This window comes from Rhipicephalus sanguineus, chromosome 10 (genome assembly GCF_013339695.2).
Source record: "Rhipicephalus sanguineus isolate Rsan-2018 chromosome 10, BIME_Rsan_1.4, whole genome shotgun sequence".
NCBI lineage: Eukaryota > Metazoa > Arthropoda > Arachnida > Ixodida > Ixodidae > Rhipicephalus > Rhipicephalus sanguineus.
Window position 1 is genome coordinate 12,647,705 of NC_051185.1, and position 16,103 is coordinate 12,663,807.

A 16,103-nucleotide genomic window follows, 5' to 3' on the forward strand; every position below is an offset into this window, starting at 1 on the left:
CGGCAATTGTCCAAGCACTAGCCACTTTCGTTATTCCTGAAGTGCCATCGTTCAAGTGCCTCAACTCGAATGACCAGTGCAAGTATTTTCCCTGCAGTTCATTTTCGAATGGTAGCCGTCGGGGAAGACCTTGTGCCCTCCATCGGTGAACTGAAGCTTGAGATCAAGGTATGTCTAAGTTTGACTTTTTTGTTTTTGCGCACGCACTAAGGGTCTTTTCTGCTGCACCACCTCTGAGAGCAATATAGATAGATAGATAGATAGATAGATAGATAGATAGATAGATAGATAGATAGATAGATAGATAGATAGATAGATAGATAGATAGATAGATAGATAGATAGATAGATAGATAGATAGATAGATAGATAGATAGATAGATAGATAACAAAGAAAGAACAAAGAAAGAAATTCATGTCATGTGTGGACTAAATTGTCAAGGTTTCTAGATCTAGTGCCTAATTTGTAGACCGCGTCAACCGGCCAGCTCGTTATGTGACCTCTAGAAAACGGCCACTCATAACGTTTTCTGGCGTATGAACTCAGAAAACCCTGCGCGGCCAATCCGACCAAGTGCTGTTAAAAAAAAAGGAAAGAAATGCATTGGCTACTCAAACAAAGCAAACTATGCGCATAGTCGTTTTTTTATTACCGCCTAAACACTTTTCATACTGTTTTGTTTGTTATCAACACGCCGCAGTTCACCTCTCACATCTGCGAATGATTCCTTGAGGAAGTTAGAAACGTTCAGCCGTGTTAAACGTATAATTACGTCAAGAAAATCACCGTATCTGCTTTTTCCCCTGCTATTCAATATCCGTAGTCGACTGAATTTGTTTTGGCAACTACACGCGTGCAATGCGATTGTCCATAGAGATGCAGCTGACAACTGCTCTCCCGGTGCAACGTATTTTCTTTTTCTGCAGAACCCTCAGGACATCGTCACGTACCAGACGGTGCTTAGCGCGAAGGACAACGCCTCGGCGACGGGGATGTTCAGCCATTCGTACACTTTCCCGGAATCGCCGATCCTCGGCCAGTGGAAGGCCGTCGTCACTTACGGATCATACGTACGTGAGACTGGTGTATTTTTCTCATTTATATTCTTTATTTTTCAAATGATACCCGCATGTATTAGAAGCCTCGCGGGCTGCCTCGTCGTGCCATCGACACCCGACTTCCGGTCGCGATATCCTTCGCTTCTCCTTGGGCTAAAAAATTAGCGCTGTATTTCAAGGGCACATATTTAACGGGATATCGATGCACACAGTTTAGTCTGCTCCGTAAAACTCATGTACGTATTCTACACGTTTTGTACATATGTATATATTCAACATTGTTTTGTAACGTGTTTGTTTGGTATTGTTTTGCAACATGTATATATTCAACGTGTATATATTCAACCAAAGTTTCCATGCCAAATTATACCGAACGAGCTTATATCGTGCAGAAAAAGAGCAGATAACAAAAACAAAAACAAAAATGGAGAAGAAAACATAGCTTTGCTCGATATATTACTTTATTTAAATTTCTGTGCGCTTCTTATCTCAAATATTTCACGGTTTTGACTGTCTGGGTGTGCGCGGTGCACGCTGATATGTGTGTGCGGGTATCACTTATTTTGCCTTTCCGCCCTGCTTTCTTTATACTTTTTCTCCCTTTCCCCCTTCCCCGTTTATGGTTGCAAACCGGGCACAAACTGGGTAACCTCCCTGCCTGTGCTTTGCTTTTCTCTCTCTCTCTCTCTGTCTCTCTCCATGCGCTTTAATTATATCAAAAGGCGCGCAGCTGTAATTTGTGACACGGTTGCGCAGTACCACGGCCGCTACATAAAGAAAATAATTTTTTTATGTAACGGCCGTGGCAATAAATGTCCATTTGTGCTGACTCTTCTTCTTGTTATTAACGCCCTCGAAGTTGGTGTGAAAAAAGCGAAAGGTCATGAGAGTTTTTGTGAACCCTACCGTATTTAACCACTTAACACCGGCACCGTTCGGTAATGTTTGCTAATATTGGCCAACTTTTGGCTACGATTGGCTGTAAGGTAATAAAAGGTACTAGAAATAAATGAAACGCTAACCAACGCGTTGCTCTCGCATTTACCTCTAAATCACAGGTGGCAGTCTTCTTCTGATTATTATTGTTATTACTACTGTGTGAATCATTTAGAACTGACCCATTTCATTGGATTGTCGTATTGTTAGACCTAATCCTATTTTATTGCGGTTTGCGGTAGAAGATTTAAGAAGAATAAAAATTTAATGACCCATCCCGTGTTTTAATGTGCAGCACCGAATACGAAGAATAAATAAGAAATAACGAAAACTGTTACATTCCGCGAAATTCCGTAGAAGAGGGACTGTATAACATTGAAGTCAAAACAGTTGAACGTTTCGCCAACGAGTATAACTCGAATCGACTCTACGGAACACGTTATCTGCCATGGCAAAGATTTACTAGTAACGTTTGGTATGCCGCAAGGCAATCAGAGTTTGTAACAATGTTTTATAGGCACAAGCCATCCCTCCTTGTGTAGCATTTCACGGTTTTGGTTATTTCTTATTTATTTTTTTTCGGCATTGCACAAGAAAAACGCCGCGGGCCATTAACTTTTCTTCCTCACTGAATGTTTTGGTGCAAATCGCATTAAAATCGATGCTTTGTAACAAAACTACAGCCCAGTATAATTATTAATAGGATAACCCTACACCACAATTAATGTTGAAAAACACTACGCAAAGAAATGGACCTCTATACCTGTTATAAATCTTTGTCGGATGCTTCAAGAATAAAGCTGACGATGACACAAAACCCTTCTCCTTATTTTTTTTTCAGTTCACCCAACAAACCGAGATCACTTTCGAGGTTCAAGAATATGGTACGTTAAATAATTCCTGAAGTTCTTACTTCGTAGTGTCCACGATTCTATGATGAAACTTGGGACTCGCAGGTTATGCGTACGTCAAGTTGAATCGAATGAGTTTTGCCTTTTTTCTCTCGTGCCACTAGTGTTGCCCACCTTCTCGGTCAAGCTTACCACTCCAAGCGTCATCCTAACGGAGCAAGAATACGTGGAAGGCAAGGTTGAGGCCAAGTGAGTGCTGATAGTTGGCCGTATGCCCGGAAGCTGCGTCATAAATACGTGTATGAGTCCGCGAGTTAAATACACGTTCATCTTGAAAGTTGCGCCAAGTAAACAAAAACACAGCACAGAACGAAAAAATAAAGGACACACGACGTGTTTAGCGTCTGAGCTGAACTTCTAAACAGTTTTTCTAGTTAACGACTACACTTCAATAAATACAAAAAATATGTTTCTCCAACTAATCATTTCACTTTCTAAATGATAAGCATTTCTTAGCTAACTTCTCTGAGTTTGAGCGTATCTATCTATGGTATATACCAGATGAGATTAAGAAGTTTGTAGGTATAACGTGGCAGCAGAAAGCACAGGACCGGGTTGATTGGCGGAACATGGGAGAGGCCTTTGTCCAGCAGTGAGCGTAGACAGGCTGATGATGATGATGATGAAGAAGAAGATGATGATGATGATACCAGATTGTACATGCATGAATGTATCACAAAGATGCAATATATGTGAACTACATGTCATGACATGAATGACTTCGTTTGCCTCAAAGACAACCAAGGCGATGTATGCAGCTCTGCTGGCTGCTTCGCATTACATCGTTTCCCACAGTGAGTGGGATCTGCCGAATTTTTTTATGAGTGTGTTTCAGCAAAGTTTTCTTCCTTTTTTTCTCAAAGATACGTCTACGGAAAGCCGGTTGAAGGTTCGGCAAATTTTCGCTTCAAGATAAGGAATGAAGGTGGCACAGACCGGGAAATTGGCTCGACAGACTTCAAAGAGGTAAGGGAACAAGGTTGTCTTCATACAGAGAGATTTTACGTAGACATCCGAAGGTGTGTTTTGCTTTCTGCAGCAGGCTGCTAACGGGTTCTAGTAGACGGCAAAATGCAGCACAAATGCTGGCGTGCTTTGATTTAAGTTCTTGCTTAAGAAGAGCTCATGAAACTAGTTGATTCATAGAGGCAAAGGCATTATTTAGCCTCCATTCAAAAACTTCGAAGCCTCCAAAGTAGGCATTCGATTCTTCACACTTACGGAGCAAATTTATTAGTTTCATTAAATGTTGCACATGATCTGAATCACATGTTTCTATATCGTTACTTACAACCTGTTTGAAATAAAAATCGATGCTAGTTCGTCAAACACGGCCGGTGAATCGCAGCCCATGGCGCAAAGAACGACCGTAGGAGACAAGCACGCTGCGTGTTGTGTGCTTGGCTTCAGCGTTATTCTTGTCTAACGGGCACCTGTTTGGATATTCTGTCCTTATTGCTCAAGAAAAGCTTAGAACATTAGACGACACACGTTATTGTTGTCGTGTACTACATTAGGATGGCTGTAAATCTTAACCATCAACACCCATATGTTTATGCTTGCCTTTTCATTTATTATTTTCAACGTGTTACATATCATGGGAAAGTACGACTAAAGGCAGATTAGACTTCCTGACGATTGCTCTACCACCCAAACACCGTTCAACAGTTGCGCGAACATATATTAAGAATTATGTAATAAAAAGCGGATGCATTGTACGAAAAAAAAAGCTTGTTATAAGACAGACACAGCTTATGGCACACAGAAACGAATTCATTCCAAAAATTTTTTTTACAAATATCGTAAACCACATGATGCTTGAGGTCTTGCTTATACTATGCAGGTATGCAGGTATGCAGGACAGCAAATATGATTCAACACGTTTAAAAAGAGACGTTCACATTTGTTCTTTTGCACAATTAGAACTTACAGATGTTGATATAGAAAAGTACGTATCAGGTATTTAATTTGTTTAGTTGCGTATTCGGTTCTGCAGAGTGGAACTTCGAAGCAGCTGTATCTTAGTGGTTATCATAGGCGTTTGCCCGGAAAGGGGGCCTGGCGTTTGCTCAGCCCCCTTTCACCGCTAATCATTTAAAGGGAAGCGCCAATTCTGCCCCATACAATTAGTCAGTAGGACTTCTCGCGTCATACTTGAATGCGCGGGGTTATGGCTACGCATGTATTTTGACGATAATAACCACCGAGGCCCCCTGATGTTGCATTAACAGAGCTATTTCCTACTTTTACCCCTGGAAAGCCGGGAACCAATGGCAGGCCTTCGGGAGGAGCACGTCATCGCTTCATATTCATCTTTGCATTCGTTGCTTAGCTCGTTTTCTTTCGGACTCGACCATACTAGTGGAGGGGCGCTGCAATGAAAGCTTGGCCCCCTCTATTGGGGAGCCCTGCGCACTCCTACGGTGGCTATATCATGTATTCCTTCACGACAGTTTATGGACGTGTCATCTGATGTCATCCTTGACATAGTAACTTCCCTCCTTAATTTGCGTAATTTTAACTGAACGCAGCTCGTTCACGGAGAAGCAATGTTCCGTATAGCGACCACCCAGTTCAGGATGCCTCAGCGCAAACGGTGGACTCCTCTGGTGCACGGCAACCGGCTCGTCGTGGAGGCCGAAGTGCTCGACAAGGCAACCAGCAAGCGCGTCACGGCCGCCGACGACTCCGCCGTGTTTGCGACGTCACCGTACCTGGTCGGCTTCCGGCACACGCCCAAGGACTTCAAGCCTGGCACCATGACGGTCATCGTGGTATGCACAACTTTCAATCCCTTGCATGACAGGCGCTGTCTTCGCTCTATGTGCTACGACTTCTGTAAGACACTCATGCAAGCAAAGCTCAAGAAGGGCTACCTGTGGGTCTATAGTTCGTTTGACATCTTGGTCTGGCATTATGACATAGGGGGCCGTAAACGTCTTAACGCTTATTCTCGTCTGCTCCTTGTATTTCTCTTCAGTTTATTCGCGCCTAATTTTTACAGTTCCTAAAAAAGTCTTAGATTTAGAACTAGGTCTAAACACCATAGCGCCAACCACGCTACAGTGGCCCTGCAATACAGCACTGCGACAGATCTGAGTCCTGGACTCCAGACTGTATACCGAAACCACTATGTTACGGGGCTATTGTATATACGCATCGCTTCTTCCTCTTCTCATCACCACCCTTCATCTCTCTTTCTCCCTTTTCCTTTTCCCCAATGCAGAGTAGCTGGCTAGAGCACACTAGCTCAGACCAACCACTCTGCCTCCTAATAAAGTGTCTCTCCCCATCTTAGCATTATTGTTATTTCTACATACTTCTAGTCTTTGGACATGGGTTCGGACAGCGTAGTTCTGGAATTCAATAGGGGTCAAATTTTCGACGAAACTTACCTTCAAGTCACAAATACAAAACTTACTGGTCCTACTCTGTAATAATAATCTGAATAATAATATTTCATTTCTGCAGAGTGTAAAATCAAGGCGCCCGCTAAACTGGTAGAGGCGAAAGACGGGAAACGCGCGACTCTCGCGTGAACATCGTTTCGTTATAGTTTGCATCCTTCGACAGTTCTGTTTTTTAATAGGAGTTGATGGGAGTTCAGGTTATGGAGCCCTTGCATATCCTTGGATGTTGCGCTGCCTCACGCTTTAATTGTTTCCTGTAGGCTGACGTGACTACCCTGACTGGCAAGCCGGCTGTTGGCATCCCTTGCGCCATCACTGTCCTGGACGACCAGGAACTGGATGTCCCCGTTGAGCCTACGATATCTGTCACAGACGCCTTGGGAAGGGCGGCCTTTCTGGTGCAGACTGGACGGAACCACGCTACCATAAAGGCCAAGGTAATGGCAGTTGATTTATCAATCTAGAGCACGAAAGAAGTCACGGAAATACTTTGCAAGTGCTAAAGAAGAGACACTTTAGACCGTATGGCATTCTGTGCCTATTGTTTTGTATGCATGGGCTCAATACCACTCCCAGAAGCCTGAGATGGGGCTGCCGAACAGCTTTCACGTAAACTTGTCGCCAGACACTAGTGGCTTCTGCTGAGATATCGGCATCAGCTAAAATAAAATTTCGTTGTTCCAGCGCATTTGAGGATTTTGCCCTGATTTCAGGCCACTCTCGATATTTGCCTATTACTAGTCTGAACAGGTCTGCGAAGGATTAACCAGGCAATATGAAACATGCATTCACAGGCTCAGGCTCTACGCTGCCTATACAAACTCACTTAAGTACAAGATGAAACAGTCGCGCTCTCCTATGTGCGCCACATGTAATATTTGGGAGGACTTAAGACACATTCTATGTGGTTGTACCTGTTGTGACGCAGAGCGACAGATTATGAAAGCATCACTTCATTTGCAACGCGGTTTGAGCTTGGAGCTGCGGCACCTCCTCGGCCCGTGGCAAAGCAGCGCCTGTGCGATTCGCATTACAGAAAAAGCTATTGGGGTTCTTGTGGATTACACACCATAAATAAATTTTATGGTGTATATCTGTGTACGTGACTGTACGTGTTACTCGTGTGTATATGTGATCATTGTGTATACCATAGTGAACACCCGACACCTGGAGTACCAAGCTAGGCGATGAGCCAGTCTAACCTCTCCGGGGTTATCATTAAAACATTGTCGTCTATCTATCTTGCCAGCAAATATTTTTACACTGTACTTCTACAGGTCCAAACACGAGACCTGCAGTACAAGCCTCACCAGCAGTCTGAAGGAAACATTGCCGTTCAGGCGTTCAATTCACCCGTGCACGCCTTCGTGGCACTGAATCGGATGGATACACGAAAATCGTTCAAGGTGCGGTCTTAGTTTTTTTATATCAATTCTTTTATGGTTTCTTATTGTATATTAATGTTCAGATTTTTATCTGTTGCCTGACCTGATTAGCATTTACTGTGACTTGCCTGAGCTCCTACCACCGTTTTTTTTTTTTTTTGTACGCAGGTTAGCGAATACTTCGACGGTCCCGTAATAACTCAGCCGGTCGACATCTCACCGGTCTTTTATCTTGTGAGTATAAAAGGACACGAGTCATGTTTCCGTAACTGATAGCGCTTCAGATAGTCAAGCAACCATCATACCTGCCAAGTCTCCCGGATTACCCGGGAGACTCCCGGATTTTGAACGTTTCTCCCGGTTGTACGGGTCATAGGAAAATCTCCCGGCAATCCAGTTTTGCCCCGCGCGTCCAGTGCATTGCGCGCCCCGTGCGTCACGGTGACGCGAGGTGGGGCGTTTCGCGTACAGATGTGCTAACGCAATTTAAAAATTGATCCTAAATGTCTTATAGGTTATATCAGCCGTTAATATTTCGTACATGATGCGTTTGCGTACACACAAATCTATCCCACAAGTTATCTCGCCTTCAAAATTTTGTGTCACTACTGCTTTAAGTGGAGAGCCCGGCACTTAAAAGGGTAGCCGTTATTGATGTCTGTCGAGACAGCGTGTTCGCCAGCGCTCGCGACCGTCCCCGTCTCAACGGCGCCCCTTATGGTCCCTTGCCCGACGAAATAACTGGTAAGCAAGCGACGACAGGCCTCGCACGCGGAGCGATGTTATCGCATGTGCCCTTCGCGCGACGATGACGGCCGGGTCGTTTCATCTCTGCTGCAACCGCGTTCGTCCCTAGCGCTAGCGCGCATTTACTCGCACGTGAAACAGACGATGCGTAAGCGATGTTATCGGTTTGGACTCTGTACAGATCAGCGGTGACCACAAAATCCCGCTGACAGTGTCCATATAACTACGATCGCAGTACCCCTCCCCCCCCCCCCCGCGGTCGGCATACTTCATATCACCCCCCCCCCCCCCCCCCCCCCCGCCCGTTGAGTAGATCTCCCGGATTCCGTTTCTCCAAACTTGGCAGGTATGAACCATGGAATAATATTCTTGAAGGGGAGTGATTTGGTCATTACCCGAGCAGAACCTTAGACCTTTTCGAACATTCCCACTACCGTACTGTACGCAGTCGCTTGTTCTCCTCTTTTTCTAGCTTTGCAAACGTTACTGCAAAGGTAAGAAATTGTAGCCTTGACGAAGGCAACGCGCCTGTGATAGAAATGTTTGCTGAAGCCTGAGATATCTCTTGCCTGACCCACTGTTTATCTTAGCAGACTTGTCTTCATCAAGGCAGCAGCGTCAAATCGGCATCGAAGACAAGTCCGCCTGCCGAAACTTTGGCTGCAGTGCCATTTCCAGTTCAAGGAATGTTTTATCCCCTTTATCTTCCCCTTGAGCTTCTGTCTTGTTTGGATTACTACTACTAGTCGTGAAGTTGACGGTGGTGAAGCAGCAGGCTTTGTTAGCCTGGCATACATAGCCGGCAATCATTCCTTCTTAGCACCTCATTCGTTCATATGTGTCGCCAGGCGTTAATCAGCACCCTGCCTTCAAGAATAGCAATCAGCAGTCGTAGAGCTGATAACCTTTCTCGTTATTCTCGTGATTTCCTCTTTATCGTGGTCTTTACACGGAAGAAAATGTGACGCTCTTGCACCTGTTGTTTCTTCGCCTTGCGTTGCGTTATTGCCTTTTGCACAGTATGAACCAATTAGCCCAACATGTTTTGTTAAACAGAACGCCTTCGAAGTTTGCACGTGTCAAAACTTTATTGCGCTGCCTCGCCACAACAACTTCCCTTCCGCATCTAACTGCGGTCGCTGGTTTCATGGTGTGTGACTAGACATGCGTGACATGCTCTATGCTTTGGCGTCGTGTTTACTGTGAATGCGCGATTCACGGCAAGTCGCCTCGTCGCGATCTCCTCATGCGTGAAATTCGCAGGTGACGCACCGTGGCCAGACCAAGCAGCACGGCGTTCTGGAAGTCGGCGGCTCGTTGCTCAATCGATCCGTGCACTTCGCCGTGACTCGAGACATGAGCCCCAGGGTTCGGGTGCTCGTGTACGCCTTCCACCGGGGCCACCTGCTCGCCGACTCGCTCACCATACAAGTCGAGGAAGTTTGCACGGAGTCATCCACCGTAAGAGAAGCAACGCACTCGTTCGCTGCAAAAAAGAAATAATAGAGTTCTTAGTTCCGGACGGAACACTGAGCATATTCTTAGCCCTGTTTGTGTATGTGTGCGCCAAGGGCGTCTCACGTACTAACAACAAACAAATGTACACATCCTCTTAACTATATGCGTTGATGAGCGAGTTGACTCAAACGGAAGACAGGACACCGACTCGCCTTGTATTCACCATGTCCGTCTCTCTCTATTTTTTACCAATGGGGTCTACCAATGTACAAATTAGTTATGAACGTCTTGCGTGCATTATTTCGCACTGTAATTGAAAATGTCACGTTTTCAAGGCAAAATAACGTTAAATAATTTACATATAGTAATTTACCCTAGTCTGCTTAGTATTGAAAAGCTAACATGACAGCTAGTAACAAGTACACAGCCAGGGATCTTTTTCGGGGGGAGGGAGTGTTCAGCCACCCTTTGTGTACGTTTATGCGTACGGTTGTATCTGTGCGTGCATATATGCAAAACTGAAAATTTTCTGGAGGGTTAAAATCACCCCCCCCCCTTCCCCTGTGGCTGCGCCAGGGGCTAGCAACCAGTAATCTACGTGCCTGCCGCCGCGATGGCGCACTATACTCGGCGACAACTTTTCTTGACAGCACTGTGGAAGCTACAGAACCGAAGCGCATGCCTACTACCGCGCCAACAAATAGTACTTAAGTTTAATGATAATTTTATCGTTGGCCTTGCTGAAATAAATGCTGCTTTATTTATTATGAGACTCAAGCAGTTGCCGGAAGTTGTAGGTAAAATACAGTTATTGTTAACCTTACAAGAATGCATTCCTTTTCTTTCCATTTCTTAGACATCACCGCCTTTTCAGCACGCCTGTTTTCCAAGGTAAACATGGCGTCCATGACGTAGTGGGTCAGTGTGCGGTCGCAAACGTTCTCCAAGGAAAATATACCCCTAATGTGACGCTAAAATGTACACTGATCAATCGAGATGTTTCTCCCATTCACATTTTTCCTTTATGTAGTTTTCTAATAGCGTTAGTAATGCGAGCGAGCGAAACCGAAATCAGCCGCAAGCTGCCGTACTACTTGCGGAGAAACACGAATGTGCGGAAGACCCGCCTCCGTAAGCCTTCACTCTAATGTCAAGCTAAGTTGTCGCCGACTGCTGACCCGAAGGACGAGAGTTGGATTCCGGTCGCATTTCGATGGAGGCTAAATGCTAGAACCCCGTGTACTGTGCGGATGTCACTGTAGGTTAAAGAACCACAGCCCTCCACTACGGCGTGCCTCGTAATCATAACGTGGTTTTAGCGCGCATAACTTAGGAATTTATTCTTATATTATTACCCTGCTTTTCTGTGTGCAGATAACCATCGAGCCCAACTTCGCGAACGACGAGCCGGGCAACAACGGTTCTCTGAAGATCCTAGGAAAAAGCGGGACACGGGTCGGCATTCTTGGAGTGGACAAGGCCGTGTACATACTCAACAACAAAGGCCTGCTGACGCGCGAGAAGGTAAAACACTTACCGTATTTACTCTATTCTTACGCGCACTCGGGATGTAGTAGCGGACATCATATAAGAGGGTGGCCTTATACTGCCCCAGGGAGGCCAGTTCCTCTTCTGGTGAGTGGGTGAAACGCACCAACAGCACAAAAAGGGGCGCACTCCTACAGATGCAACTAGCTATATCCCTGACATCTACGTACCCCTTGAAGCTGTCCGAATCAAGCTTCCAGGGGTGCCATAGCTCGCGCCCGAGAAGGTGGGTTGGAGATAATTGATAGAGGCATTCATGCTGCAGTTGACATATAACAGGCTGATGGTGAGGATGGTGTGCTCGGCTGCTCACCCGAAGGTCACGAGTTCGATGCCAGCCGCGGCTGTTGCATTTCGGTAGAGGCGAAATGGTAGAGGCCAGTGTGCTGTACGATGTCAGAACCCGTTAAAGAGCGCTAGATGGTCGAAATTTACGGATCTCAGTATTACGGCATCCCTCATAATCATATCGTGATTTTGGGACGTAATACCTCAGACATTATTATTATGGTGAGGAGGATGATCACGCGTACTCTGTCGTAGCACGTCAACCGGTAATTTTCAGAAACACACATGGACAATTCAGTATTTTCGATTGTAAAACCCCCCTTTGTAGTCGCACTTTAAAAATGCAGAGATTACTTGCGTGCGTGTGTTGTCCGTTGCCGCTGACGTCAAAACAGAAGCTGGATCGCCCACCCATCCGGAATTCGGATTGTGGTTGTTGTGGTGGTGGCGGGTAAAACTGTATTGAAAAGCTGCAGATTGTCGGCCTACCCTAGGCAACCCCGGTGTGGTAAGGCCTAGCCTTTCCACTGTATCTCGGGCTTTCTGAATGACCTAGAGTTGGTCTTCCAGTATGTGACGTAGTCGAAGCGTCGCGTCAACGCTTGTCAAGCAGGTCCAAATTTTCATGGTCAAAGAGCTTCGCAGTATGTGTACGTTTCCAGAAGATGTGTTCTATGTCAGCGTATTCGTGTTTCCAGAGTCTACAGCTAGCGTCCGGATACTGTATGGCGTAGATGCCATTGAGATGTGCTGGAATCGTCAATGTAATGATCTACATATGCGTGGTTTCATCGCAGCTGTTCACGACTATGAAGTCCCACGAGCTTGGATGCGGGCCCGGAGGAGGCCTATCTTCCGAGGAAGTCATGTCCAACTTCGGTGCTGTCATTATATCCGAGGAAGGAACCGAAAACGTCGTCAGAACAGGTATCTCTCTCTTCCTTCTTGCTTCGGCCTGAAGTCGTCCTCTAGACCGATCACAATACGCATATATTTCTTGCAGTTCCTGCTGGTTTTACTCAGCCAGCGGAAGTTGGTGTAAACCTAAGTTAACTTCAGGCGACGGACCGCGCTTGCACGTTTCCATTTCTGTCAATCTGAGATAATAGCAGCAGGAGGAGGGCAACTCCGCTTCAGTAATTTCATAACACTCCCGCGGTCTCATAAATTTGGACACCTGGCGACGGGCAGGTAAGTATATAAAGTCGAGCCTCGATCGTTATAACGAAGTAGCATGGGGACCATGAATTAGTTCGTTATACCCGATATTCGTTGTAACTGTAGAGATACAAATCGGCGCTAACAAATCGACAACCTGGCTCGCTCGAAAGTTCTAGACACAAAAACGAATTATTCAAAGCTTCAAACTCACCATAAACGAGGTAATCCTTACCTGTCTTCTAGTGGCATTCCAAACTAAATATACCGGAACATCAGAAGGTGAAATCACAACAAAACAAAGCTCGTTTGACAAAACAAGCCAGCGTTCACACTAATTTGAAGAAGGACGTGGCCAGATTTTCAATCAAGTTTCAAATGTCGCAGCCACATTAAAAAGAAAATATGGTTGCGAATTGTCTTTCATTATTTATTTTGCTTTTTATGCGAGCTTTTACGAATTAGGCCTCGCGCAAACCAAATATTTCTTCGTTATAGCCGGCGCTCGCGTTTTTGGTTTCGTTGTAAAATGACAAGTGTCATTGAAATGAAGCACGACCAAAAAATTTAGTTCGCTATAACCGAAAATTCGATATATCAGTATTCGTTATAACGATGTTCGGCAGCATTTATGAGGAGGGCGCTCCAACGAAGTCTAGTGACTCGACTCGGGAAACTTACGTAACATTTCTCGCATTGAAACAGCATAAACGCTGTTACGCGATAGGCAGGTTATGACGCCACGCTTACGTCATGGTTGCGGCGGCGGCTAGAGGGCCGCGACATTACGAAACTGTGATAGAACGTCGGCATTCATGTTTTTTTCTCTAATAATCATCTATTTAAAACCGTAGAGGCGTGAACTGAAAATGCAGCAGCATTCTCTGCCATCCCAAACCAATTCGGTGTCTCTGTTTGGTGTCCATTTAAAGTAGGATCCGCTGTAAGAAAGACAGAAAATGTGAGTAGGCATTGAGTTTTCTGTGTTCTCTTTTTGCGACAATTTCAGAAGGCAGCTGCGAGGCTAGGGTTCGTCACCGAAGGAGGGTGCATCACAGAGCACGTGAGTAAGCTTTATCATAACACGTTCGCGAAAATTGCGTGGTCGTCCCGATGCGAGGTTGTGTATATAGACCAGTGTCGTAAATCAAGCGGGTGTTAGGGGGGTCCTAACTTAGCAACGTTGCTTGTTGGGCGAGTTGGAACGAGTCAGTCATAACGTGTTCATATGTTCAGGCAGGGTGGGGGAGGGGGGGGGTGAGGAAGGGGCGACTCCCTTGCAAATGTCCACCCACTGAAGATTTATAAATGCATATTTTGACCTCCTGGGTGGTCGTTACTCCTAATGTACAGAACATTTCGTATTCAACTTTTTTTTTAATATCTCCTTATTTTGTAGTGGTAACTGTGTTCAACACCCTGCAAGGCTGTATTGAAATTGCAACTGCCATTCAACTGGTTTCCGACAAGACTCACTTAGTACATGAGGTGTGAACCTGTTCTCGTTTTTTTTTTTTAATTTCAGACCATAATTTGACGTTTCGTATCACCAAAAATAAAACCCTTATTTATAAAAACTGCATAGCCACCATAGCAAGGTCTGCATACTTCCTTGCGATCTTTTCTGGATTCACGCCGCTCATATAGACCACCTGCGGGTTCCGGCAACTCTAGCGCTTCGCCATTCCGCCTTGATTGGAATGCTGTCATGAAGGCCAGGAATCTAAACTCCACCACTTTATACCAGAATACAGGACGTCGTGGTCACCGAGCAAGAGCTGACGTTCGCTGTATAGCTTCTGCCCGTGTTTCCTTAGTCGTTCGAGGTAGCTAACTTTTTTAACGACGCTTCAGAGTGAGAACAGGATAAGCTTTCGCTCCTGCGTGGATGTTCAATGCCAGGAGTACTACTTCGCCTTCGTGCACTGAATGCGACTAAATGGCCGATTCAGAACACTTCATCTGGTTCTGAAAGTGCTTCTTCCATTTAAAAGGAAGTGTCTCCTAGGACACAACATGAGAAAACCGGGGTTTCCTCTTATGCCAGAGACCCGTGTACGTAGATTTAGGTGCACCATAAAGAACACCAGGTGGTCGAAATTTCCAGAACCCTCGACTACGGCATTTCTCATAATCATATCGTGGTTTTGGAGCATAAAACACCACCGCTTAATACATTATAGTGTTTCTTCACATGGGCGTCGAACGGACAGTCTTTCCAGAAGGACCACAGATGTAGGGGGTAAAGCAGTAGGTTTCACATTCATCTAAAATTTCTGCGAGAGTCTGCATGGGTTAAGTGTACTCCAGAAGAACTTGTTTCTGGGCGAGTTGGTGCCTAAGTTTGCTAAACATGTTATTTCTGGCACATTGCTTGAAACACGAAGAAAGGCCAGAGAGAAGAGGCAGAAGAACGCCATTCCTCTGTCTTATGTACCCCGTTCCTGTGTTCTTTCTTCATGTTTCAAGCAACTGGAATAAATGATTGACAGTGAAATGTGCTACATGAAAAGGGGCGCCAAGCTGGAGTGATTGCCGGCCAAGCCCGTCAGGTTAACTGGCAAAGTCATCACCACACCACAACCGCCTCTTTGTCATCGTGCCTTCCATGACTGCAGCATTCTTTCCTTGTCCCTCATGCAGAGCGCAAATTCAGCCACGACCCCTTCCTGAAGGAGTGTTGCGCGCTGGGCCAGAAGCGCGACAGGGTGGGTCGTCTGTGCAGTAGGCGGGCTCACATCGTACGGCGCTACATCGAGGGCACGAGGGGCGAGAAGTGCGCCGAGGCCTTCGAAGAGTGCTGCCTGAGTGCCACCAGCAGGCCCGCCGGCGCCGGTGAGTCCAATGCTTATGGCATATTCTGTGAGGGCATATTCTGGAAGATTCTGTGATCTATAACTGAAATGAACAGCAATGAAAATAAACAGAAACGAAACAATGCAAGTCACGTTAACTAGCGAGACGCGAAAGAGCTTAATAAAAGTTATAAAGTGACCGGGTATCGAACCCGCGCCGTCGAGCTTAGGAGCGGGACGGACTCCTTACGTGCTATAAGCTACTACGGCGCCGCGTGTGCATGCACACAGCTGCATAACGAGTTTTGCCTTTTCTGTGTGTACGCACTTACAATTTTTTAATAATATAGCGTGAATGTGAACCTCTGGATATGGTAGCGCTTAATATAGGCTGGAAGTAAGATTTCCT

At 45.6% G+C, this 16,103-nt stretch overlaps 1 protein-coding gene across 23 annotated transcripts in view; it reads left to right on the top strand.

Annotated features, from left to right (window-relative positions):
- The window catches only part of LOC119407057 (complement C3), a 171,286-nt gene that overhangs the window by 15,599 nt on the left and 139,584 nt on the right, over positions 1 to 16,103 (top strand). For all 23 annotated transcript variants that reach the window (XM_049419680.1, XM_049419677.1, XM_049419674.1 and 20 more), the window contains exons 4-17: positions 98 to 168; positions 927 to 1,070; positions 2,836 to 2,878; positions 3,010 to 3,094; positions 3,769 to 3,871; positions 5,437 to 5,679; positions 6,576 to 6,752; positions 7,593 to 7,721; positions 7,869 to 7,934; positions 9,711 to 9,908; positions 11,280 to 11,429; positions 12,539 to 12,668; positions 13,909 to 13,962; positions 15,543 to 15,734. In XM_049419680.1, the coding sequence (XP_049275637.1) occupies positions 98 to 168; positions 927 to 1,070; positions 2,836 to 2,878; positions 3,010 to 3,094; positions 3,769 to 3,871; positions 5,437 to 5,679; positions 6,576 to 6,752; positions 7,593 to 7,721; positions 7,869 to 7,934; positions 9,711 to 9,908; positions 11,280 to 11,429; positions 12,539 to 12,668; positions 13,909 to 13,962; positions 15,543 to 15,734 (1,785 nt within the window). The remainder of the gene's footprint in view (positions 1 to 97; positions 169 to 926; positions 1,071 to 2,835; positions 2,879 to 3,009; positions 3,095 to 3,768; positions 3,872 to 5,436; positions 5,680 to 6,575; positions 6,753 to 7,592; positions 7,722 to 7,868; positions 7,935 to 9,710; positions 9,909 to 11,279; positions 11,430 to 12,538; positions 12,669 to 13,908; positions 13,963 to 15,542; positions 15,735 to 16,103) is intronic.